This window comes from Tamandua tetradactyla, chromosome 8 (genome assembly GCF_023851605.1).
Source record: "Tamandua tetradactyla isolate mTamTet1 chromosome 8, mTamTet1.pri, whole genome shotgun sequence".
NCBI classification, from domain to species: Eukaryota; Metazoa; Chordata; class Mammalia; order Pilosa; family Myrmecophagidae; genus Tamandua; species Tamandua tetradactyla.
Genome location: NC_135334.1, coordinates 54,454,297 through 54,480,878, shown reverse-complemented (window position 1 = coordinate 54,480,878; position 26,582 = coordinate 54,454,297). Strand labels below are relative to the sequence as shown.

The following is a 26,582-nucleotide window of genomic DNA, read 5'->3' as shown; positions in this document are numbered from 1 at the left end:
TGAGTTTGAGGTGTCTAAGACTTGATAATTTTTTGTTCATCCAATTGTATTATTGTTGCTGTAATTGGTTTTAATTCACATCCCTGTGATAACAAATGAAGTTGATCCTCTCGAAATATACTTATTAGCTATTCTGATTATAAATTTATTAGTTATAGCCCTTTTTTTTTTTCCTGTAGAATTTTGGTCTTTTTCTTATCAACCCACTGGGGTTCCTTATATATTTTATTTATTCTTCCTTTATTGTTTTTAGATATTGCAATTATCTTCTTATTTGTCACCTTCTTAACTTTTTCCATGTTGTCCTTCATTGAAAAGAAATTGTGGGCAGGCCACAGTGGCTCAGCAGGCAAGAACGCTTGCCTGGAATGCCAGAGGACCCGGGTTTGATTCCCGGTGCCTGCCCATGTATAAAAAAAAAAAAAAAAAGAAAAGAAATCGTTAATTTTAATATGTCAACGTTTTCTTATGTTTTTTAAAAATATTCTTAGTGAGAAATCTTTACCATCCATAGTATACAATAAGTGGCTCACAATATCATCACATAGTTGTATATTTGTCACTTCAGAAGAAGAAATCACTTCAGAAGAAGAAATAAAGAGACAAAAAAGAAAAAACCCATATATCCCATACCCCTTAACCCTCCCTCTCAATCTACCCAATTTTTTGCCCTTTATCCCCCCGCATTTATTTATTTATTTTTATCCTTATTTTTTTACTTATCTGTCCCTCCCTGGATAAAAGGAGCATCAGGCACAAGGTTTTCACAGTCACACAGTCACATTGTAAAAGCTATATAGTTATGCAATCACCTTCAAGAACCAAGGCTACTGGAATACAGGTCAACAGTTTTAGATGCTTCCCTTTAGCTACTCCAATACACCTTTGTTCTAGTTTGCTAGCTGCCAGAATGCAATATACCAGAAACAGAATGGCTTTTAAAAGGGAGAATTTAATGAGTTGCAAGTTTACAGTTCTAAGGCCGAGAAAATGTCCCAATTACAAGAAGTCTATAGAAATATCCAGGGATCCAGGGAAAGATACCTTGATTCAAGTAGGCCGATGAAGGTCAGGGTTTCTCTCTCAAGTGAGAAGGCACATGGTGAACACAGTCAGGGCTTCTCTCTCAGCTGGAAGGGCACATGGCAAACATGGCATCGTCTGCTAGCTTTCTCTCCTGGCTTCTGGTTTCATGAAGCTCCCCAGGAGGCATTTTCTTTCTTCATCTCCAAAGGTTGCTGGCTCGTGGGCTCTCTGCATCTCATGGCTACATTGTTCTGCTCTCTCTGAATCTCTCATTCTCCAAAATATTTCCTCTTTTATAGGACTCCAGTAAACCAATCAAGACCCACCCAAATGGGTGGAGACATGTCATCCCCTAATCCAGTTTAACAATCATGCTTGATTAAATCACATCATCCAGGGAGATGATCTCATTACAGTTTCAAACATACAGTATTGAATAGAGATTATTCTACCTTTATGAAATGGGATTTATATTAAAACATGGCTTTTCTTAGGGGGCATGCTTCCTTTCAAACCAGCACAACCTTAAACTAAAAAGGGGATATCTATACAATGCGTAAGAATAACCTCCAAGGTGACCTCTTGACTCTCTTTGAAATCTCTCAGCCACAAAACCTTTGTTTGTCTCATCATTTCTCTCTTCCCCCTTTTGGTCAATTCTCAGTCCCATGATGCCAAGTCCCAGCTCATCACTGGAGTCTTGCCCCACATTGCCAGGGAGATTTACTCCCCTGGGAGTCATGTCCCACAGCGGGGGGTGGGCAGTGAGTTCACTTGCCGAGTTGACTTAGAGAGACCACATCTGAGCAACAAAAGAGGTTCTCTGAGCATAATTATAAGTAGGCTTAGCTTCTCCTTTGCAGGAATAGGTTTCATAGAGGCAAACCCCAAGATTGGGGGCTCAGCCTATTGAATTACTTGTCACCACTCTTTGCAAGAATTCTCCATTCTCCCCTGTCCCCCAAGGGGATTTTGCAAACACTTTTTTATTCTTTGCCCAAAATTACTCTGGGATCTATCGAGGCATCATACTAACCTGTACATATCAGTATCTCCTTATGTTTTTGCACTTTGGCTCTTTGTTATTAATTTTTCATTCCTAATTATTGGTAGCGCGATGACAGTATTACCAGAAAATACAAAGAAAATTAATGAATAAGTCTTTGTTTAATAAATAGCATTAATGTTACCAGATTGGAGTTAAATATATATGGACAAATAGCATGTTATGGAAGAAATATAATGAAAGAATTTAATTTAAAATAGCTATTAAATATAAAAATGAATGTAAGAGAAATAAACAACAAAAGGGGAAAAAAGAAAACCAAAAAAGTAAAAATAGCATGAAAAACTAAAAACATAAAAAGCAGAGGAATAAAAGAAATGAGTGTGAGTTAGCTAAAGAATGCTGTGAAACTTAATGAGCAGTGAAAAAAGATTATAAAGGAATATATTCTGTTTGTGGATGGGAAGACAATGTCGTAAGCAGAAAATTAGGCATGTTCATGCATAGACCAACATATAACCAATTAAAATCTCCAAAGGATTTTTCAACTTTGGAAATTACTCTGCTCATAGTAAAAGGCTGTGAAGATCATTAACCCCTATTTCTTCCAGATTAATGGGAGGAGGGAAAGAGCATGTGATTCTCTATAGAGTTTGTGTTCAATAATGAGATGAGTTAGCTGACCATTGTAAGATTAGAGCATGCTTTACTAGATCACCTGTAACCCACTCAGTGATTTAGTTCTGTTTTAAATATCTATTCTCTGTGTTTAAGATATTTCACTTCTAGTCACTTGTATCTGTATCTGAAGTCTCTGAAAAGTGAAATACTGGGTCTGCTTTAGGTTATTTGAAATTAGTAGTTTGATGATGGCTATAAAATATAGTCTAATCTTATGGTTCTCAAATGCTAACATACAATACAATCATCTGGAGGGCTTGGAAAACACAGATTTTTGGGTCTTATTCTGTGAGTTTTAGAGGGTCTGGGTTGGAACCTCAAAATGTGCATTTCTGACAAGTTCCTAGGTGACTGATTCTGCTAGTTCAAGGGCCATACTTTGAGAATCACTGGTCTTGTCTCCCAATTCTGTCTCCATTAACAAGGACAGGGAGATGGAATCTTGAAAGAAACAGGGAAAATTCTAGGTTAACAGTATGTAGTTGTATTTATTCTCACAGAACAATAGTACAGTGTAAAATTACACAAGAAGGTCATTGTCTGAGAACAAGGCTTATTTCTAATGAGCAGTGACAGCTTGGATTTGAGAAGTGCTAAGGGGACATATCTGTCACACTTGTTTTCATTTTCAGAGTTCACTGTCATTTTTAAACTAATATCCTCTCCAATTCCTTCTCCATTATAATTTATTTTGCCAGGATTGCTGATTTATCAAAAGATGGCCACAGTTTAGAGACATTTACAGAAATGTCTCCCAAGAGTTGATGATATTATCTAGAAATAAATTTTAATTAGGAGACTAACCATACAAACAAATGTACTAAAGCAAATTGGCTAATGACTTTGAAGCAACAGAATAAAAGTAAGCTCCAGAGAAAGCTAACAATTATAAATCAGACATATAATGCTATCATTAATGTTGTGTTGGTTGTAGGAAGAAATATAAGAGCTCAAAGTAATCCTTCTAGTGATGCAAAGATTCAAGTGATACCTTCACAATAAGACTTTCCTCATATTTGTTAAAATTGCACACACCCCAGCACTAATTCACTTCACTCTATTTAAACATTTTTGAATTTTTCTATAGCACTTATTATCTGTTAATATATTATTTTATTTTCTTAGTAAGTTTATTGCCTTTTATTTTGCCTTTCTTCCATCCTCATGATTTCTGTTTCTTCATGGGTAGAAATTTGTTGTATTCCTAGGGCCTAGAACATACCTGGCAAACAATAATAGGTCTTCAACAAATGTATTTCAAAAGGATCCTTCAGTCAGCTTGATAACAAATCTATTTTAGTATCTGGTATAAAATTATTGTGTACATGCTGTGAGAAATATATTTAAAAAGGAAGCCAGTAACCAAAATAAAATTATAGTATACTAGGAAGCATCCAGGTCAGGGGGCTTCAAACTGGGAGCGTGAAGACATTCCAAGGGAAGGCATGGCATGCTTTGAAGGAAATCAGTGTCCACATTATTACCTTCCCACTATACTCTTTCGTAGAATTGAGAACTGCCTGTGCTGATGACCCACTGGTACTGTTTCCACTTCCCTATTTACAATCCTTTTTTCTCACTTTAAAAATAGAAAACATGCCCCACCCATCCTAAAAATATAAAATGAAGTATTTCTCTGGATTATTAAAATCTCCAGAGCAAAATCTCTTTCATTTTCAACTCAGGATTTCTCTAAACACGTATCTATTAAAAACAAGAAAATGCATAGAATTGGCATAAAACCCTATCTCATTCTAGCACTAATTTATTCATCCACAACTGCAGGAGGTGACTTTTTAAAGTTCAGTTCATTCCATTAAGATTTGTGCTTCTAAGGGGGAAGCTTTAGCTTCCCCATTTGGAGAATTCCTGATATTCTCACAGGCAGTGGGAACAGCTAAATCAATAGGCCGAGCCCTCAATATTGTGGTTTGTTCATATGAAACTTATCCCCGCAAAGGATAGGCTAAGCCTAATTAAACCTAAGAGTCACCCCCAGAGAACCTCTTTTGCTGCTCAGATGTGGCCTCTCTTTCTCAACCAACACAGCACGCAAACTCACTGCCCTCCCCCTCTCTACGTGGTACATGACTCCAAGGGGTGTAAACCTCCCTGGCAACATGGGACAGAAATCCTAGAATGAGCTGGGACTCAGCATCAAGGGATTAAGAAAACTTTCTCAGCTGAAAGAGGGAAGAAAGGAATGATACAAAATAAAGTGTCAGTGGCTGAGAGATTTCAAACGGAGTCTAGAGGTTATCCTGGAGGTTATTCTTATGCATTATATCAATATCCCCTTTTAATTTAAAGTGTATTAGAGAGGCTAGAGGGAAGTGCCTGAAACTGTAGAGCTGTGTTCCAGTAGTTATGTTTCTTGAAGATGATTGTATAATGATATAGCTTTTGCAATGTGACTGGGTGATTGTGAAAACCTTGTGCCTGATGCTCCTTTTATATATGATACGTGCAGATGTCTAAAAAATAAGGATTAAAAATAAATAAATAATAAGGGGAAAAAATGTTAAAATAAATTTAGTAGATTGAAATACTAGTGATCAATGAAAGGTAATGGTAAGTGGTATAGAAAAAAAATAGGGGGAACAAAGGTTAAAATATATTAAGTAGATGGAAATACTAGTGGTCAATGAGAGTGAGAGTTAAGGGGTACGGTATGCATGTTTTTTTTTCTTTTTTCTTTTTCTGGAATGATGCAAATGTTCTAAGAAATGATCATGGTGATGAATATACAATCATGTGATAATATTGTGAGCCATTGATTGTATACCAAGTATGGAATGTTCATATGTTAAGAATGTTCATGTTTTATCATAAAAATTTGTTTTATCAATAAAAATTTTAGAAAAAGATATGTGTTTTTAGTAAACTTTTAGGCTTAGTTATTATCATGTATAGAAATGTGTAATGTTGTTAGAATCAGTTTTATATTTCTAAAAATTATAATGCTGACAATCTTGAAGAATTTTTTTGAACACATACAGTCTGTTACAAGAAATAAGCATTTAAAATTTTTATTTAAATTCACATCCAGATTTTGAGTAACAAGATCTGAAATAGAGTTCAGGGCATTAGATATTAAGGAATGTTCTCTTGAGGTCCACATCTGTGGAAACCAGAGGAAGGAAGCAGGATTGGGCTGAGAGAGAAATCATACTGCAGTGCCAGCCCAGCCACCACAGTTTATCCCTGGAATCAGAATGGCCCTTCTGAATTGTCCTGGGTTGGACTAAGAAGTTTCCCATCATGGGAAACTTAAAAAACTTTTAATGTGATTTTTGTTAAAGGGTTTCCTTAGACACTTAACTGAACTTAGTACTCCCACATGGATTAGTCTTTGAATGTGGACTTCTCACAAGGGACATGACTTGAGCAAGATATCAGTCTGTAAGTGAGATAATCCCTAAAGGGCTGATAGCTGAAAGCTATCTGCAGAGAGCCTCCTGGCAGCTGGGCAACAAGTCCTTCATGGAAGGGCAATCTGAGCAGCGCATCTGAATATCCAGCACAGATATATTTAGAGTAAAATGCTGGGGGAGGGATGGGGACAAAATGTAAATTGAAGGAGGAAAAGGAGTAATAAAAATGTGATTTTTAGAGAAAAACATGTTTGGGAATTTTTTAAATGGATGATATTGAATATTAAATTAGTATAGTATTTAAATTCCTTTGGATACATATAAAAAGTGATATAAAAATAGTTTCTTGGGTGACAAAAAATTTTAGATGGCAAGAGGGACATTGCTTTTCACAATAAATCAAAATGTTGAGACTCAGGGATGTTATAAGGCTGGTGCATAACCATACTATTATCAGTATGAAATCAGCCTCTTAAATTAGAGATATTACCCAACCTTTCTTCCTTACTGGTGTTTGTTAAGACCTGTTAAACCACTATTTGTGAATGCGCTATGAACGGAGTGATGTTCTCCTAATATACTTAAACTAAGTTGCCTGGACCTCTTGAAATTGTGTACAGCCATGTGGGTATGAGTTTATTTATATGCATTTTTCTGAGGAACATCTCCATAGCTTTATAGAGATGATATAAGAGAAAGATAGATACAAACTGTTTATTTCATTCATGTATCCCTAATTGCCATTTCAACTTGAAGTTTATTCTCCCCTGAATCTCTTATCTATGGCTCGTGCCCTGCTGATTCTATGTTTTCTTGCCTCTTCCCTCTTTCAAAGATGTGACTCAGTCCTTATGCAGAGAAACTTCCTTGCACTAAATCTTTCTTCTACTGAGTCATCCCCAATCTCAACAGGGTGAGCTAGTGTATGTTAATTATGCACGAACCGAAGATTTCTTTAAACTGGAGCGGGACATGAGTATCAATTGCTCTGGAAAGATTGTCATTGCCAGATATGGGAAAATTTTCAGAGGAAATAAGGTAAAAATTATCTCTTTTCTTTTTTCCCCAAATATAAAAATTATATTGTTTTATGCATGCAGAACAGATTCTGAGAACCATAATCTCTCCTGTAACATGACATCTAGTGGAAGGACACGTTTACTAGCTGTAGATAAGGCTTCTCAATGGCATCATTGGAATTTGGCCAGTGTAGAAATTGAGAGTGAGCAAAGAGTCTTCTCCACCTATGAAATTTGGTTTTGGCCTAGGAAGAACCATGCACTGGGTTTGTTGTTAGCATTCACCATCTTTGTTTTAAAAATCATCCCCAGCGTATTTATGAAATTAAATTTTACTATGCATTGCTGTTATAGGCAATGAGAGAGACTGGTTTACGGGTAGCAAGTTCTAAATTACTATCACTTGATTTGTTAACATTTTTATTTTTAAATCAATTTTGAAAATCAATATGATCAAATCTGGAAGAACCAATTTGCAATAAGAAAAGGAAGACTTTGTTTTCCAGGTTAAAAATGCCCAGCTGGCAGGGGCCAAAGGAGTGATTCTGTATTCGGACCCAGCTGATTACTTTGCTCCTGGCATTGAGGTCTACCCACATGGTTGGAATCTTCCTGGTGGCGGTGTCCAGCACGGGAATGTCCTAAATCTTAATGGTGCAGGAGACCCTCTCACACCAGGTTATCCAGCAAATGGTGAGTGATCAGGTCTCAATCATGATGGGAAACAAACTTTTAAAGAGACTTTTGTTAAAGGAGTTCCTTGGACACTTAACTGGATAAGCGTGTCTTTGTTTCTTATTTTCTTTGCATCTAAGATGTAAATTAAAGAGTTTTGATATTTGAAAATTATGGTTCAGGTCCGTTACCCCTTATTTGAAAACCTTGGGTCTGATGGGTTTGATTCAGACCTTTCATTTACGAAACAGGTAATATGATGCATATACCATATATTGCATCGCTTTCAAATATGATATTGGAGTGAAATACTGTAAATAAGCATATAAGTATTTTTGTGGCAAAAATGTGTGGTTTTTCACATTAAGACTAATCTAACTGAACTTTATTTAAACTCCATCTTTCTTCCCAAGTTTTAGAAATGCAACTTTTTCCAAGCTCTGTTAGTTATATAAAGCTAAAATTTTGAAAGTTTTGAGATTAGCTGTAATATTTCCATTGATGATGCTCAATTTTAAATGATGATATTTTAGGGGAAAAAATCATGTCTATGAAGGTAACATTTATTGAATTCCCTTTTGTGTCCTATTCTTTTCTCTTTCCCTTTGTATTATAGCATATTTCTAACATACACAAAAAGTAGAGGTCATTATAAACATTTTGTCAATTTTATTTCATTTGTTCATCCTGCCTATTTTTGTTGTAATGCTAGAGAATTGTTCATCCTGCCTATTTTTGTTATAATGCTAGAGAACTTGAAAAATAATCCTACACATAATATCATGCCATTTTAACTATATAAAAAAATAAGCTATTGCAATTACTTAAATTTTTACCAGATCATTTAAAAATATGGAGAAAAAATATTCCCTTTTTTTCTTAAATTTGCAGAATTTTTTTTCTCATTTGTGAAATAAATGTTGAAAATATGTAAAATAAATATAAAATATCTTATAAAATGTATTTTATCATGTGGCAAAACATGTAACAAAATGCACAGATCTTAAGATTTCAGTTAATAAATCTTGAAAATTAGATGCATTTATGTCACCCAAAAGAAGGTATACAACATTTCTTTTACCCTACAAAGTTCTCTTGTGCCCTTTTCCAGTCAATTTTCACTGTACCCTACAGAGGTGACCATTTTCCATTACCAACCACCATAAATTAGTTTGCCTGGAATCAGACAGTATGCATTCTTTTATGTCTTGCTTCCTTCATTCACTGTAAGGATTTTGAGATTTATCCATGCTGCTGTGTGGATTAGTAGTTTATTCATTTTAATGGCTGTGTTGCATTCTATTCTATTGTAATACTACAAATTGTTTATTCATTCTTTTGTTGGTGGACATCTGAGCTGTTTCCACTATTTTACTGGTATAAATATGGCTTCTGTGAACAATTTTGAACAGTTTTTGTTGGCATATGTTTTAATGTTTCTTGAATAAATATCTGAGTGACATTCTGGTGATAGTGCACATTTCTGGTGACAGTGTACATTTCTGTTGAACTTTAAATTTCAAAAGACTCGCACTATATTACATGCTCACCAGCAATGTATGGCAGTTTCGGTTGCTGTACTGCCTCACTGACATTTGGAATTGTCAGTCATTTTTATTTTATAATTCCAATAGGTATAAAATAAGTTGAGCGTATTTTACAGAAAATCTTTTAAAATGGAGTGAATTTTATTGAAAAATTTTCATTTCTTTCAGAATATGCTTATAGATTTAGAATTGCAGAAGCTGTTGGTCTTCCAGCTATACCTGTTCATCCAATTGGCTACCATGATGCCCAGGAGCTCCTACAGTAAGTTTGTAAAAAAAATGGGGATCATTATTTGGCTTATTCTCTGTATTGGCAGTCTTTGCTTTTCTATACTTTTATCTTCATCAGTTGTTACTAAGATTCTTTGAGGTGGGTGGAGCATGTAATTCTTTCCCCATTTTGTACATAATGGTTTGAATCTGGAATTTATATACTGGTATCCTGTGTATGGCAGGCATGAAAATGCACCTCTCATATCTCTCACAGCAGGGACCATAAATGATCAATGGCCTCAGTCACTATACTTTAAAGTCCATCATAATGTTATGTTAAGAATGCTTCCCCCAGGCTGCTCCCAGTTAGTGACTGAGTATGGTAGAGATATTAAAACAGGCTCATTCCCAGGAAACTCAAGGTTTCTCTGCAGAGGCATTGGTTCCTGGACTCCCTGACAGCCTTGCTTAACTACATGCATCCACCTAACACTCTTTATTTAAATCCAGTTTTATTGAGATATATTCACATACCAAATAATCATGCAAAGTGTTCAAACAGTGGTTCATAGTATCATCATATAGTTGTGCATTCATCATCACAATTAATTTTTGAGCATTTTCATTACTCCAAGAAATAAAAGTAAGAATAAAAATAAAAATAAAAAAGAACACCCAGAGCATCCCATACCACTTATTCCCCCTATTATTTATTTATTTTTTGTCTTTATTTTCTCACTTATTAGTTCATGCACTGGATAAAAGGAACATCAGACACAAGGTTTTCACAATCACATACTCACACTGTGAAAGCTGTATAGATATACAGTCGTTTTCAAGAATCAAAGCTATTGGATTTCAGATAAACAATTTCAGGTGTTTCCTTCTAGTTATTCTAATACACTAACAACTAAAAAGGAATACCTACATAATGCATGCGAATAACCTCCAAAATGACCTCTCAATTCTATTTAAAATTTCTCAGCCACAGAAAGTCTATTTTATTTCACTTTCTTTCCACACATTTGGTCAAGTAGGCTTTCTCAGCACCACAAAACCGGGACAAGGCTCATCCCCAGGACTCACATCTCACATTGGCAGGGAGATTTATACCCCTGGGAATCATGTCCCATGTAGGGATAATGGCAGTGAATTTACTTGTAGAGTTCATTTAGAAAGAGAAGTCACATATGAGCAACAAGAGGTTCTCTGGGGGTGACTCTTAAGCATAATTATAAGTAGGCTTAATGTTTCAGTTTGCTGATGCTTCTGGAATGCAGTATACCAGAAATGGAGTGGCTTTTCAAAGGGTATTTACAAAGTTACAAGTTTACAATTCCAAGGCCTTAAAAATGTCCAAATTAAGGCATCTATAAAAGGATACCTTTACTCAAGAAAGGCTGATCATGTCTGGTGTTTCTGTATCAGCTTGGAAGGCATATGGCTGGCATCTCTTTGTCCTTTGCTCCTGAGATGTACTGCTTTAAGTTTCTGATTCCAGTAGCTTTCTATGTTGGCTCTCCAGGCATCTCCAAATCTCTTTGAAGGCATCTGTTTCTGTGTTGCCTCATTTAAGGACACCAGTAAACGAATTAAGACACATCTTGAATGTACAGGGTGACATCTCCATGGAAATAATCTGATCAAAAGATCCCAGCCACAATAAGTCTGCACCCACAAGATTGGATTAAAATAGCATGGCTTTTCTGGAGTACATAACAATTTCAAACCAGCCACATTGCACCCTCTGTATCCCAAAATTACATGTTCTTTCCATATACAAAAGACATTCATTCCATCACAATATCACAAAAGGCTTAAACCTTTTCAGTAAAATAAAATACCAAGTTAAAAATAGTACAAAACCTCATCAAAATCAGTTATATGCATGGTCTATAACTAAGGCAAAATTCTTCTCTGGCTATGGACTTGTGAAACTCAGAACAAGTTATCTTTGCCAATATGCAAAGAAAGAACAGTTATAAGATACATGTTCCCATTTCCATGGGAAAATATTGGAAGGAAAACAAGGGTCAAAGGCCCCAAACAGTTCCTAAGACCTGCAGAGAAAACTCCATTAGATTTCTAAGTTTGAGTCATGACTCTTTGCATTTTGAATGAGCAGCAGTCCTACCCTTTCCAAGGGCTTACATGTTGACCTTGCTGTCTCCAAACACTAGGATGAGGGTTGCAACATTGAGGAACATTGGGGAGACTACCTTGTTCTTGGTCACCCCCTTCGTTTTTGAAGGACAGTTTTGCCAGCTATAGAATTCTTGGTTGACAGTTTTTCTCTTTCAGTATCTAAAATATATCATGCCATTGTCTTCTCACCTACATGTTTTCTGCTGAGAAATCTGCACGTAGTCTTATTGAGTTTCCCTTGTATGTGATGGATTGCTTTTTTCTTACTGCTTTCAGTTTTCTCTCTGTCTTGACAAATCTGATTAGTAAGTGTCTTGGAGTAGGTCTATATGGATATATTCTGTTTGGGGTATGCTGCATTTCTTGGATATGTAATCTTATGTCTCTCATAAGAGATGGGAAATTTTCAGTGATTCTTTCTTTCATTATTCCTTCTGCCCCCTTTCCCTCTCTTCTCCTCTGGAATGCCCATAACATGTATATTTATGTACTTCATTGTGTCATTCAATTCCCTGAGACCCTTTTCATATTTTTCCATTCTTTTCCCTATCTGTTCTTTTGTGTGTAGGATTTCAGATGTCCTGTCCTTCAGTTCACTAATCCTTTCTTCTGCATCTTCAGATCTGCTGTTATAAGTCCCTATTGTGGTTTTCATCTCTTTTATTGTACTTTTTCATTCCTATAAGTTCTACCATTTGTTTTTTCAAACTTTTAAGTTCTTCTTTATGGTTACCCAATGTCTTCTTTATAGCCTTCATCTCTTTTGCTACATCATCCCTGAAGTCGTTGATTTGATTTTTTGTTTGATTTAGTGTGTCGGTTTGAATGTTAATTAGTTGTTTCAACTACTGTATCTCACTTTAAGTGCTAGTTTGTTCCATTGACTTGTCCTTATCTTTGTTTTCCTAGTGTAACTCATAATTTTTTATTGATATCTAGGCATCTGATTTCCTTGATTAGTTTATTCTGGAGGTTTTCACTTTTTTACCTAGGCTTTTCTTATTGGTTGGCTTTTTTCTCTTTGGCATTCAGTTCAATTTATTCTAGACCTCTAGCATAGCTTCTGTTTAACTGATCAGGGTTTTTCACCCCTTGTTTTCTAGTTCTTGCCCTGCCTTAATTTTGAGGAGGGTCTCCCCAAGATGTAATTGTGTCCAATCAGATTTTCCCAGATCAGGCAGGCCCAGTCCTCAGGAGGAATGTGTGATTAGTATCAAGTTTCCCTGAGGTTGAGACCAAGAAGATTGCCAGTCTTGCCTGTGAGACCTCTAGACTTGGTGCTTTTCCTATTCTGCTCAGAAAGTGGCACTTGTCTGCTTTCAGCTCCCTGCCCCCACACCCCCACCCCCGCCCAGCATAAGGTGATACAGTTCTTTAATTCTCCTCAGACTGGGCCCCTGCCAGGAGCATAGTTGAGACAGAAGCTGAGGTAGAAGGCTGACTTAAGTTGTTTCTGTTTTCTAGCCCCTGGGATCTGAATTCTCTGAATGAGTGCTGCCACTTGAGGTGGGCCCTGACCCCCCGCCCCCGTCTCCCCTTTAGGGAATGATCTCCTTTACTTGACTTTGTTGCATTGTCTCTCAGACCTATCTTATCTCCACCTTTGCCTTACCAATTGTTAGGGTGAGTACTGACAATTGGAAATATCTAAGGCATTCTCTAACGAGCTACTTAGAATAGTTTTAGAAAATAAAAGAAAGAAAAACAAGAAATCCCTTTTCAGAGCCAGTCCCCAGCCCCCAAGTTTCATGAGTCAAGAGCTGGAGTTGGTACCTGGCTCTATGTGCCCCTTTTCCTGGGGTACAGACCTTTTCCAGTATTCTGAGTTCAGCTAACTCCAAAAGCCTCTGCTTTTTTTGTGTGTTTGTCTTCTATCATCCCCACCTCCTTTCTTTTGGAAGAGTTCTCATGGTTGCTTTCCTACTTGCTCTGTGTTTATTTGTGCTCAGAGCTTGTATGGAGCAGTGCACATTCGTTAGTTAAAACCACAAGTGGAGTCTGGTTACACTACCTTCCCTTGCTCCTAGTAGAGACTGCTTCTTTGTCCCATGAGGAGGTGTCTCCAACAGAACCTGCTGTGCCAGTGGGGAAGGGATGTCAGCCTCTTCAGTTTAGGGCTTTACTTTCATTTCTGTGCTGTGATCTTGGACCTTCCACCAATTCCAGACTGGTGTATACTGTCTGCCCAGTCATTATGTCCCCCAAGCAATTGTTCTGGGCAGTTCCTGGGTATTTACTAGCTGCTGTAGAGGATTCTACCCAACACTATTTCTTTTCTTCCTCACCTCTACCCTTCACCTCGTATCAGAATTGCATTGAAATATGATGGCTTTCTCAGCCTTCTTTGGTTCTTTCTTCTTTTCCTTCAGAGGACTTTCCCCTAACAAGTCCCTTACACATCTAATTCTGTCTTATCATGTGCTTCTTGGAGGATGTGGAATAACACACTGTGATAGAAATGTGCTTACATGGCTTATATCTCCAGTTCCTCTTCTCTTTGCTTTCATTATTGAAACACCTCCAAATCAATTACCCCTTGGCTGCTAACTGTTAAACCTGACACTGGAACTGTTTCACCATTTCTGCTTGCTTTTCCCCTTCTGCATATCCCTATTTCTCCATTATTCTTAAGTAGGTATAGAGCACTGACTCTTCTGGGACTGATAAAGACCAAGTGCCTATCCACCTGGGCACCTAGCTCCTTTTCCTCCTTGAGTTTAATAATTCCTAATTATTTTATTCTAGTATCTATGACAAAAATTTCTATGAACTGATTAAGCACTCTCATTTTCACAAATGAGAAAGCTGACATCCAGAGAGTAGGAGGGATCTGTTCAAATTAAGAACAAAGGAACAGAATGCTTGTCTTTTTTTTCCATCCTGGGTTTTTGCTTATACATGGATTAGAACTGAGGAGGAGTCACAGATTTTGAGGGTACCATGGTACATATTCATTTGTCTCACCATATGTATAAAGTGTAAATATTCACAGTATTTGAAAAATGAAAGTGATTGTAACATTATTTGAAATAGTGGAAAACTGTAAATAACACAAATATTCAATAACCGATAAGTCAAACAGATTACTGGATATGATACTACATGAAACCATTCAAATAAATGCTACACAACAATATTTAGTGATGTGGAAGCATGCCATCTGTAAGTTTCTCCTGCTGGGGTTTATTGAGCTTCTTGGGTGTGTAGATTAATGTTTTTCACCAACTTTGGTAAGTTTTTGCCCATTATTTCTTTTTTTTTTTTTTTTTTTTTTTTTTTTTTTTTTTTTTTTTTTTTAAAGGAAAGACAGAGAGAAGGAAGGAAGGATAGAAGGAAGAAAGGGAAACATTTTTAAACATTTTCTTGTTTTATTGTATTCTGTTTCTCCGTTTTTGTTACATGGGCTGGGGCCGGGAATCGAACCGAGGTCCTCCGGCATAGCAGGCAAGCACTTTGCCCGCTGAGCCACCGCGGCCCGCCCCCATTATTTCTTCAAATATTCTTTTTGCCTTATTCATTCATCTCTTTCTGAATTTCCTGTTTTGCATATTTTGTGTACTTGACGGTGTCCCAGAGGTTTCTGAGGCTCTGTTAATTTTACTTCATTCTTTTTTATTTTTGATCTTTAGACTGGATATCATCAATTGGTCTTACTTCAGATTCAGTGATTCTTCTTCTATCTACTGTTGAGCCACTCTAGTAATTTTTTTCATTTTGTTTATTGAATCTTTGAACTGCAAATTTTCTATTTGGTTCTTTTTGTATAATTTTTCTCTCTTTTTGATATTCTCTAACTATTTTTTTATTAATTAAAGAAAAAAAAAGAAATTAACCCAACATTTAGAAATCATTCCATCCTACATATGCAATCAGTAATTCTTAACATCATCACATAGATGCATGATCATCATTTCTTAGTACATTTGTACTGATTTAGGAAAAGAACTAGAAAACAACAGAAAAAGATATAGAATGTTAATATAGATAAAAAATAAAAATAATAATAATAGTAAAAAAAGAAAAGGAAAAAGAAAAAAAAAAGACAAACAAACAGACAGACCAAAAAAAAAAAAAACACCTATAGCTCAGATGCAGCTTCATTCAGTGTTTTAACATGATTACTTTACAATTAGGTATTATTGTGCTGTCCATTTTTGAGTTTTTGTATCTAGTCCTGTTGCACAGTCTGTATCCTTTCAGCTCCAATTACCCATTATCTTACCCTGTTTCTAACTCCTGCTGGACTCTGTTACCAATGACATATTCCAAGTTTATTCTCGAATGTCGGTTCACATCAGTGGGACCATACAGTATTTGTCCTTTAGTTTTTGGCTAGACTCACTCAGCATAATGTTCTCTAGGTCCATCCATGTTATTACATGCTTCATAAGTTTATTCTGTCTTAAAGCTGCATAATATCCATCGTATGTATATACCACAGTTTGTTTAGCCACTCTTCTGTTGATGGACATTTTGGCTGTTTCCATCTCTTTGCAATTGTAAATAACGCTGCTATAAACATTGGTGTGCAAATGTCCGTTTGTGTCTTTGCCCTTAAGTCCTTTGAGTAGATACCTAGCAATGGTATTGCTCGGTCGTATGGCAATTCTATATTCAGCTTTTTGAGGAACCGCCAAACTGCCTTCCACAGTGGTTGCACCATTTGACATTCCCACCAACAGTGGATAAGTGTGCCTCTTTCTCCGCATCCTCTCCAGCACTTGTCATTTTCTGTTTTGTTGATAATGGCCATTCTGGTGGGTGTGAGATGATATCTCATTGTGGTTTTGATTTATCAAGAAAGTAGAAACACAGCTTACACAATGGGAGACGATATTCTCTAACTATTGATATTCATTTTCATACAGTAGCTCATTAGGCATGGTTTCCTTTAGTTCTTGAACATATTTACAATAGTTTATTTAAAGTCTTTCTCTGATAAGTCCAATGTGTAGGCTTCCTCACGGACAATTTTATTGCCTCTTTTTCCCCCAGTGCTTGGGCCTTACTTTTTGTTTCTTCATTGTTCTATAATTTTTTCATTGAAAAAAATAAATGGGCATTTTAAATGGAAATCTTATTCTCTCTCCTTCCCAGCGTCTCTGCTGCATTATATTGGTATGTAGCTAACGATCGAACAGAGAGTTCCATAGATGCCTGGAAGCAATATGTCTCCTAGTTGTTGCTGAGGGGCTACATATGTATGCTCAGGCACAATTTCAACCCTCAGCCAGGCAGTTTAGAACTCTGGTTTAGCTTTCACATTCTACTTGTGCAGAGCCTCAAGGTTAGCTAGAGATGAGAACTTAGTGCCTTCTCGAGTCATCCCTGAACATGTACACTGCTTTGGGCATACATAGAGCCCTACATATATTCTTGGCCTTCTAGGTTGTCAGGAATATGTCAAACTTTTCAAAGCCTTCTTTGGACATTTTATATCCCAGCTTTTCCTTTGAAGATTTTTGTTAAGCTATTGTTTGCCCCAACTGTCATCCACTGCTTTAGTCAGCCATGATGTTCAACAGTTACCTGATTGTTTTTGACATTTACCTCTGAGGAAAATACTGTTTATACTGGATGATCTCCTTGGTGGTTTTGGTGACACATTGTCTTAGTTTTCCTCATCTGAAGATGTGTTTCTTTTCCTTTAATTTATGTTGAATATTTTTGCTGGATATAGAATTCCAGATTGGCAGTTTCTTCTTCCAGCACTTGAAAAATGTCCTGTTTCTTTCTTGGCTATATGGTTTCTGATGATAAATCCATTGTTATTCCATTGTTTTTCCTTTGTAAGTAAGATGCTGTTTCTCTCTTACCACTGTCAAGATTTTTTTTTTCTTTATCTTCAATTTTTAGAAATTTATCTGTAATGTCCTTTGGTGTGGATTTGTTTAGGCTTACCTTGTTTGGGTTTCACTCCACTTCCTGAATCTGTAGGTTTCTGTCTTTTTCCAAATTAGTAAATTTTTCAATCATTAAGTCTTTGGTACTTTTTTCAGCCATTAATTCTATTTCAGCCCCACCCTTTTACTTTTCTCCTTCTGGAATGCTGATGATACAGATTTTAGATCTTTTGTTGTATTCCCACAGGTCTACAAGGCTGTGGCCATTTTTTTCAGACTGTTTTATCTCTGTTTATCAGGTTGTGTAATTTTTATTGTTTTATTTTATAGCTCACTGATTCTTACCTCTACATCTTCCATTCTTTTGTTGAGCCTACCCACTGAATTATTTTATTTTGGTTACTGTATTTTTCACTTTTGAAATTGACTCCTTTTTATCTTCTATTTTCTAACATTTTCTATTTTCTTTGTTGAGACTTTCCATTAAACTTGTTCTGTTGTTTTCTGCTTCCATTCCTCTTTACAACGTAATTTGTACTTGAAATGGCCTCCACTTCTACCTTCCCAAGCCCATATCTTTCCATCCTTTAAAATTCATTTCAACTGAAACCTGCTGTAGAAAACATTTTGTGATTCCATGAGTTGAATCAAAGCTTTCTTTTTTCCATGGTCTTTAAATTTTGTTTCCCATATATCACGTTATAGTTATAGTTGGTTTTAATGTCTATTTTTCTTCCTGGCTTACAAAGTATTTTGTGGAATGATTGTGTCTATATTCTAATTCATATATTTGTTCCTTAGTAAATATAATAAAGTGCCATGAGCATGGTAGATACTAGATAAATGTTTGCAAAACAATCAAATCAAAATTAATATGCTCCAGACTAAAGATTTGTAGTTTCAACACTGTTTATACATGTTTATTGAGCATCTTCATCTATGAAATCCTCCCAGAGGCATTTCCCTCTAAAAATCATTTGCTTATATTTCCTGGTATTTTTAAGATTTGAAATTCTAATATTCAATTTGTTAATCTTCCCACTTTTTAAATTTTAAATAGAAGGACCTAAAGACAATTATATACCTGAAAAATTATCTATTATATTTAATGATTAAAATTTCCATTGTCTATAGCTCTGTGATATTTCCTTCATCAGTTTATTATATCTTTACATAAAACTCTTCTTATTATGTTGGGCTCCAGTCATGTCTTTACTTATCCTCGTGGGAGCACTACAATCTAGAATTCATATTTTGATACTTTGTTGGAAAATGGACTATTTGTTAACTTTTTATGTTGTGAGATATAGTTGTTTGTATACTCTTCTTGATGAGTTTGATTTTTTTATTTCGATATTTTTATTTTGAAAAGGAAATATATTTACATAGTTCAAAATTCAAAAGGCTATAGAGTAAAAGATTTCCCTCTTGTTTCCACCCCAAAGGTAATCAAGATTATTAGTTTACAGTATATTATAGAAATATTTTACGCATGTTCAAGTATGTACATGTGTGCATATATGTATATTATTATTCACTTGCCTTCTACAACATTGTTTTGCTTAAGTATTTAATACTCTGCTGCTTAGACTATTGATTATTTTTGTTTTTGACAATTTAAAATGCTCCTTCATGTTACTTGCTTCATTTTATGTGTTTTAATGTGATTAACATTAATTTTATATCATATTACTTGAAATTATAAGCTAATCTCCCTAGAGAGATAGGGAAAAAAGAGCTAACCATTTAGTCTATGATACAGCATTTTAAGGTAGAATAATTTTTCTAATTACTTTGCCATTAGGAGAACTTATGGCATGTTTTAGTGTTGTATGTTTAGTTAAATTCGAGGACAAATTGAGCTATTCATATTTCCTCAATTAGGTAGGCAAGGGAAGAGCAGCCTGTGTCTATGCACAAAAAGAAGCAGGGAACTGCAGAGTGCATCGAGCACCAAAACCTAGGGTGCATGGGAGTGTGTGACCAGAGATAAGACTTTGAAAGGCAGAATGATGTTTCCATATTACACTTCGTATTTAAATATCTGATCATTTTAAAGAATGAAATTTATCCGGCTTTAACTGGATCCACATTTAAGGTTTGGAATTTTCATTTAACAGAAACGAAATGGCTCTGGTGGGCCCAAACTGGTTTGTTTCTGCCATATAGCTGGATTTTTATTAAAATTTAGTTGTATTTAAGGTAAAAATTAATCACTTTGAACTGTCAGTCTCTTACATTTGTCTGAAATGTTGCTCATCCTATCTCCCATTTATTGGGGTTACATCCAGTTTCCCATGCCCAATTAAGAAGTCAATTAATACTCAGTATAGTAAAGGCAGATCATTGATGTGAAACCACAAAGTACAGATTTATAAAATTGACACTTCGAATTCTGAAGGTAGATTGAGTAAAAGATATCATGTGTGGTAAAGAATATCTTTTATGTGGAATAACTCTGAAATTCCATAAATATTATCATGTTATCTTTCTCAGCCACCTGCTGAGAAATAAACAGGGGCTAATGGCATGTCCTGACTGATCTGCCTGAATCTTTCTCCATTTTGAAAAAAAGAAATGTATGACGCATTTGGGGTTGTCAGTTGAACTGAACTCCTTTCCCTGATATTCTGTCCCTAATAAGATGTGTGTGAAAGTATTTTGTAAATGGCAATCCTCCCTCTCCCCCACAACATGAGCAGATATCTAGGAATTTATCAGCAGTAGAAGTGATGTGATGGAAGTTTCCAGCGGTTAACAAGATGTTACTTCAGACTGTGTTCTGGAGAGCACTTTTAATATGGGTTACTACTGAAAACTGATACTCCAGAGTCCTATTCCATATCAGTGATTTGCATCTCAGCTATGCCACGGACTAGCTCTGTGACTCTGGATATGTTACCCAATTCCTGTAAGCCTCAGGCTCCTTATCTGCAAAATGAGAATAATAATAGAACCTACATCATAAGAGGAATTAAATGGCATATTATATGCAAAACACTTAGCACTGTCCTTGGCCCATAGAAATTATTAGAAGCAGACTTCAAAGTTTCCCTTCATCTAATCATAAATTTTGTGTCTGACAGAAAAATGGGCGGATCAGCACCACCAGACAGCACCTGGAAAGGAAGTCTCAGTGTACCCTACAATGTTGGACCTGGTTTTGTTGCAAACTATTCAACACAGCTAAGAGGCTTTTAAAATTCTTACTGTTTTTAGGGGGGCCTTTTTTTTTTTTTAACAATTACAGAAAATGACAGAAATAGTAAAACCTCTCAAGAACTAATACGAAACAAAACAGCCGATTAAAGAATGTAATATTTTTATATCATTACAATTGGACAACATAACTTTAGTCTGTATATATTTAGAAATCTCTTGAAAAGATGTAAGATTTTTGATCTTTGTGGGAGGTAATCAGTTAACCACTTTTTGAGAAACTGTGTTGTTTATTTTTGCATTAGACGAGTCAAGATGCATATCCAAACCAACAATAAAGTGACAAGAATATACAATGTAATTGGAACTCTCAAAGGAGCAGTGGAACCTGGTAAATAAATCATCCACTCTACAAATACTGATTTTGCAGCTCTATGTATCAGCCATGCTCCAAGCTCTGGCAGTGTAGGGTGAACAAGGCAAAGCAAGTCTTTGCCCTTATAAAACAAAATACATAAATATGAGATTATTTTGTATTGTGATACAGGTTGTGAAGAAAAGAAAACTTAATGTCGGCACTAGGTTAGTCAGTTGACCCAGATAAATGATGAACTGTGTGTGCTTGAATTGAATCAGGGGAGGAAGGGCAGGGAGAAATTGTTTTAAATTGTGTTCTTTGACACTTCTGGATTTGTTCACCATATATTTCATATGGAGAAATATATCATCATAAACATCTATATAAAAGAACACTCAGAGAAAATTAAGCTAACTCTGAATTATTGCATAATTTATTATGCAATAATTCAATACAATATATAATATAACATATTGCAACTTTACAGAGTTTTTCTTGTCCACAACTGAAGTCACTGATGAAATATATAGACATATGATTTCACAGGGGATTTCAGATGATCTGTTGATTAATGTACACACATTTTTTTTCATGTTAACGTTATGCATACACAGTACTTTTCCTCTAAATGTCACAAGTTATACAGTCATTCCAACTACTCTTTAACAGTGCCAAATTAGAGGTAAGAAATGGGAATTATAAACATATTTCTCCAAAACTACACTTTCTTTTCATAAGATATTTTAAATGAGTGCTTGTTTTGGTTTGCTAAATCTGCCAGAGTGCGATATACCAGAAATGGAATGGCTTTTATAAAGAAGATTTATTAAGTTACAAGTTTACAGTTCTAATGCCATAAAAATGTCTAAACTAAGGCATACAGATAAAGGTACCTTGACTCTGAAGAAAGGCTGATGGCATCTAGGGTTTCTCTGTAACATGGGAAGGCACATAGTGACATCTGCTGTCCTCTCCTAACTTCTCATTTCAAATGGCTTTTCCATGTTCTGTTTCCAGGGGCTTTTCTTTAAGCATCTTTGAGTCCTCACTTAGCTTCTCTGGGGCAGACTCCAGGTTTTATCTCTTAGCTTAGCATCTTCAAACATCTGTCTGTTGGTATCATCTCTCTGTTCCCTGTGCCAGCTCTCCAAGCATCTGTGCTTTCTCCAAAATGTCTTCCTGTTAAAGGACTCCAGTAAGTGGATTAAGACCCACCTTGCACGCACAGTGTCACAACTCCATGGAAACAACCTACTTGAAATGTCCCACCCAACAATAGGTCTGCCCCCACAAGATTGGTTTGGGAGAACATGGCTTTTCTGGGCTATATAACAGTTTCAAATCAATACAGAGCTCATTTTATATATTCCATTAAAGCCCTAGTTCATTGTTGCTCAGCTCCTTAGGAATTATTTAGTGACATATTTCTCACAAAATCAGATACAATTAAATTGCATATCCTTTTTTTATAAGCAGCCAGTGCTTTCTTTCAGGGATCCAGGTTATTGATATGCTTCCCATGAGGACTAAACAATACATAACTGGTTATTAATTGAACCTTACTAGGCACTTATTTTGTGCCAACTCTGTGCTTGGCATTGGGGATAGAGATGAAATACATACAGACAAGGACAAAGAGCTCACAAGGAACAAAACCAGACATTTAAGTGTGTTAAATGCTACATCAGATATGAAAAAGTTGCCCTGAAAGCTAGATAGGCAAAGTAATTTCCTCTTCCCATAAAAATTAAGACAGGAAAATCTTTGAGCTGTACCTTAAAAACTGAATGGAAGGAATAGAGAGTAGAGAACTTACTATGCCATCATTGTGTTCTCTTACTCCAAAGATATGACAAACAGAAAGTACTAAAGTAAAGAGAGACTGATAGCATATTATATAAAGATATGGATAAGGCTCATTACTGGGCTAAGATTTTAATATGTTGCTATTGTGTTACTGTAATACATTGAAGTACATGTTTACATCTTGACTTGAGCCACACTTTCTTTAGATAGAGGAAACATCAAATTCAGGAAAAAATAATATTTTTACACAAGTCTTCTGGAATCCTGCTTTTTTTCTTTGAATTGTGAGTGTTCTGTATTTAGATGATATTGAGTCATTTGCAATTTGTTCTGTTACTGACCTAAAATGACTAGTAACCTTATAATCATACTTTCTAGACAGATATGTCATCCTTGGAGGTCACCGTGACTCCTGGGGGTTTGGTGGCATTGACCCTCAGAGTGGAGCTGCTGTTGTTCATGAAATTGTGAGGAGTTTTGGAAAACTGAGCAAAGCAGGTAATATAAACAAAGAGTAAAAATCTCTCCAAGGCTCAGTTTAGACTTCTGTAAAGTGAGTATAATACCACTTCCTAGGTTCGTGTGAGGGCAAATTGAAATCTTATAAAGTATGCCATCTTAGTAGCATGGAGGACTTAGTAGTACTTAGCAGCATAAGGTAGTTTTCAATAAATAATTTAAGATTACTTATATTGGTTGGTTAATTATAGTTTTTATTTTTGCACTTCTTTATATAATATAAACATTATTGATATTTATATATTGAATTATAATCTGAAGTAAAGGGATTATACTGCTAGTGGTTGGTCCTGGTAACTAAGAAGATGATTATGAATTCCCTCACTGTAGAGGACACAATAGACTTGGGTAATAAGTCAAAGTTTCCTGGTTAGAGAGCTGTGAGTATTGGTTCCTCGAGTTCTTCCAGTCTCATACCCCAGGACAAGTGTACTAAGGCACTGAGGAGGTAGAGTAGCTAGTCAGGAAAAGACCAGGGCAGCTGCATAAGAGGATTTTGCCAAAAGTTTGATGCCTGCGTTCTTGGGCACACAGCCCCAGTTTGCTGTCCCAGGAATGAGGATAATTCTCACAGCACAACTATTTAACTTCAGTCCTTTGAGAATATTCTTATGGAAGCCAAAATAACATCTAATTCGAATGGCTACTTTAAAACATAATCATTACACATTGATAGCAGAAACTGCACTCTGTTACTGACCCTGCAAACATGGTATCTAAGGACTGTAAAATGTCATCTGTATTTTTTTTTTTAGCAATAATTGAAATGATGGTAAAGTATGATGTTTGCGCGGTACTTATTTTCTCAGTGAGACAAAATGTTTTTCACATGTTATCTATTTTGAACTCATGGCAACTAATGGGAACTTTACCTAAGTATTTCTCTTCTCATTTTATAGATAAGTTAACCAGGGCTTATGGAATGAAGTGATTTGCTCAAGTTTATATAGTTAGTGCATGGCGGAGTCAGAGAGCTTGGGCTGAAAGTCAAATTTCTGGCTACCAAGCCACTAAATCATGATGCCTCTCTTTAAAACAAAATTCAAAAGTAAAAAAAAAAAAAAAGAATTCAAAGGTGCTCCATTCTTTTTTCTAGACAGGTATCTTATATTTTGAGAAAAGATTTATGGAGACCTGTGTTTACATAATTCACGAATAGGTAGAGTTTAATCTTATTACAAAAGATTTCAACATTTTGCAAGAAGATTCCATGGTAAATACATAACATCGTGAGACAGTTACAGAGTTTGCCATAAGAACGAAATGTTGAGGAATAATAATAATAATTATTATAATAATACTAGGAAATTTGAACAATATCATTAAGAAATAACCAAAATAAAACACTGGCCTCAACAGCTATAGTATACATACTTAATAAGCATATATAAAATATTTATTAACTAATGACGATTTTCATTTTTGGAGCTCTTAAGCGTTATGCTGAGACTTTTATGAACATTATTCCATTTAATCCTCCCAACAATCAAATAGTGTACTCATCTTTACATTCTTAATTCTAGTGTACAAGAGCGGAAACTAAGGTTTGGTAAGTTTGGATAATTTTCCCTCGGTCACACTGTTAGCAGGAGAATCCGGGTTGAAAACAAGAGCCTTCTTTAACTCCAGGGTCAGTGTTTGTAACCTCCAAGTCATCTGACTTGGACCTATGTAGTTTTTCAGCAGTGGCAGATACTGTTATTGCTAACTGAGCCCCTGTGGATGAGTCCTGGCCGAGAATGGAGTGAAATCCCACAGCCAGCTGACACTGAACAATTGTTTGTGTGATGCAGGAATGACAGGGCAGAGACTTAAAGGATTTACTCTCAGTTTTAACTGCTTTCAGGATATTGACCACATCTAGGACTTTCTTCTTTCACTCTAGGCAGCTGTAGACCATCGCTGCCTTCCTAGCCGTAGCCGATCGTTAGACGTCTATTAGGATATTTTATGATCTACCAGGATTTTTCCTATGTCTGCATATTTTTTTCTGATTTCAGTGCAATTTTGCTATTTTTTTGTATTAAAAAATTAAAAAATTTAAATTCTGTATCCCTTAATATATCTTAATATTTTGTTTGTTAATTTTTAATTAATAAAAAAGTTAAAAAAATTTAAATTCGTACAAAGGGAAATTATGTAAGATTCTAACCACTATATTCAACCTTCCTAACATAACTAATGAAGTACTTTTTCCTTGAAGCTTAGTAACAGCTTGAATATACTATGTATTTTCTGAGTTTATATATATATATATATAAATATAATATACACACATATATTTTAGGTTGGAAGCCTAGAAGAACAATTGTATTTGCAAGCTGGGATGCAGAAGAATTTGGTCTTCTTGGTTCTACTGAGTGGGCAGAGGTGAGTTGATAACGTGCTATAAAATTTAAATTTTGTAGCAATAATTCAGTCAGGATTTAGAGGATGTTAAAAAGAACATAGTAATCGTGATAGTTAAGTTCATGTGTCAACTTGGCCAGGTTTCGGTGTCCAGTTATTTGTTCAAGCAAGCACTGGTCTGACTGTTACTGTGAGGACACTTCATTGTGGCATAATTTTATTCTTGGCCTGGTGGCTTAGTCTCTTTCTCTCCCTCCCTCGCCATATTGGCACGTCCGGTTCTTCTAGACCTCTGAATTACAAGCCTCACCGGCGACTAGTGATGATGCAGTCTTGTCTCTCTAACCCTATTGATCTTCTCCTTAGTCCTCCACCTACCCAACATCCTCTGCTACGGGTACACTCAGGAACAGCATCTCTATGGTCACAGTCACTCATCCGTCCTCCCTGTGTGATTGGCTACCCTCCCCTGGAGGCCACGCCCTAACTCCGCCTCTCCTCAAACTGTATATAATCCAGGGCTCCCCGAGCCTCGTGGTCTTTAGTTACGGGCGGCCCTGGCATTAGCGTCTACCAACAATAAAGCTACCTCGCTTCATGCCTTAATTGACTCGGCCTCCAGTCCTTTAGACCCGCAGCGAGGTCTCCTGCGCGCGCCCCTTGGACCCAGACCCCCGGCTCGAGCCCCTTTTCTGCGTGTGGCAGTGTCGTCTAGCAAGCAGTGAGAAGCTGAGGAGTAGAGGGTCCCCGATAGTTGAGCGGTTGGGCCAAACTGCACTTCATGGACTTAAATCATCTATAGATTGATTATCTATGGCTGATTACATCTAAAATCAGCTGAGGAGATTGCCTTCAATGATGA

The 26,582-nt window shown here is 36.0% G+C and overlaps 1 protein-coding gene across 1 annotated transcript in view; it reads left to right on the top strand.

The window, feature by feature from the left end:
- FOLH1 (folate hydrolase 1) overlaps positions 1-26,582 on the top strand; it is a 56,422-nt gene that overhangs the window by 9,570 nt on the left and 20,270 nt on the right. Inside the window, exons 5-11 of the mRNA XM_077112071.1 lie at positions 7,000-7,125; positions 7,613-7,799; positions 9,497-9,590; positions 20,616-20,714; positions 20,994-21,079; positions 23,231-23,350; positions 25,659-25,741. Coding sequence (XP_076968186.1) covers positions 7,000-7,125; positions 7,613-7,799; positions 9,497-9,590; positions 20,616-20,714; positions 20,994-21,079; positions 23,231-23,350; positions 25,659-25,741 — 795 coding nt within the window. The remainder of the gene's footprint in view (positions 1-6,999; positions 7,126-7,612; positions 7,800-9,496; positions 9,591-20,615; positions 20,715-20,993; positions 21,080-23,230; positions 23,351-25,658; positions 25,742-26,582) is intronic.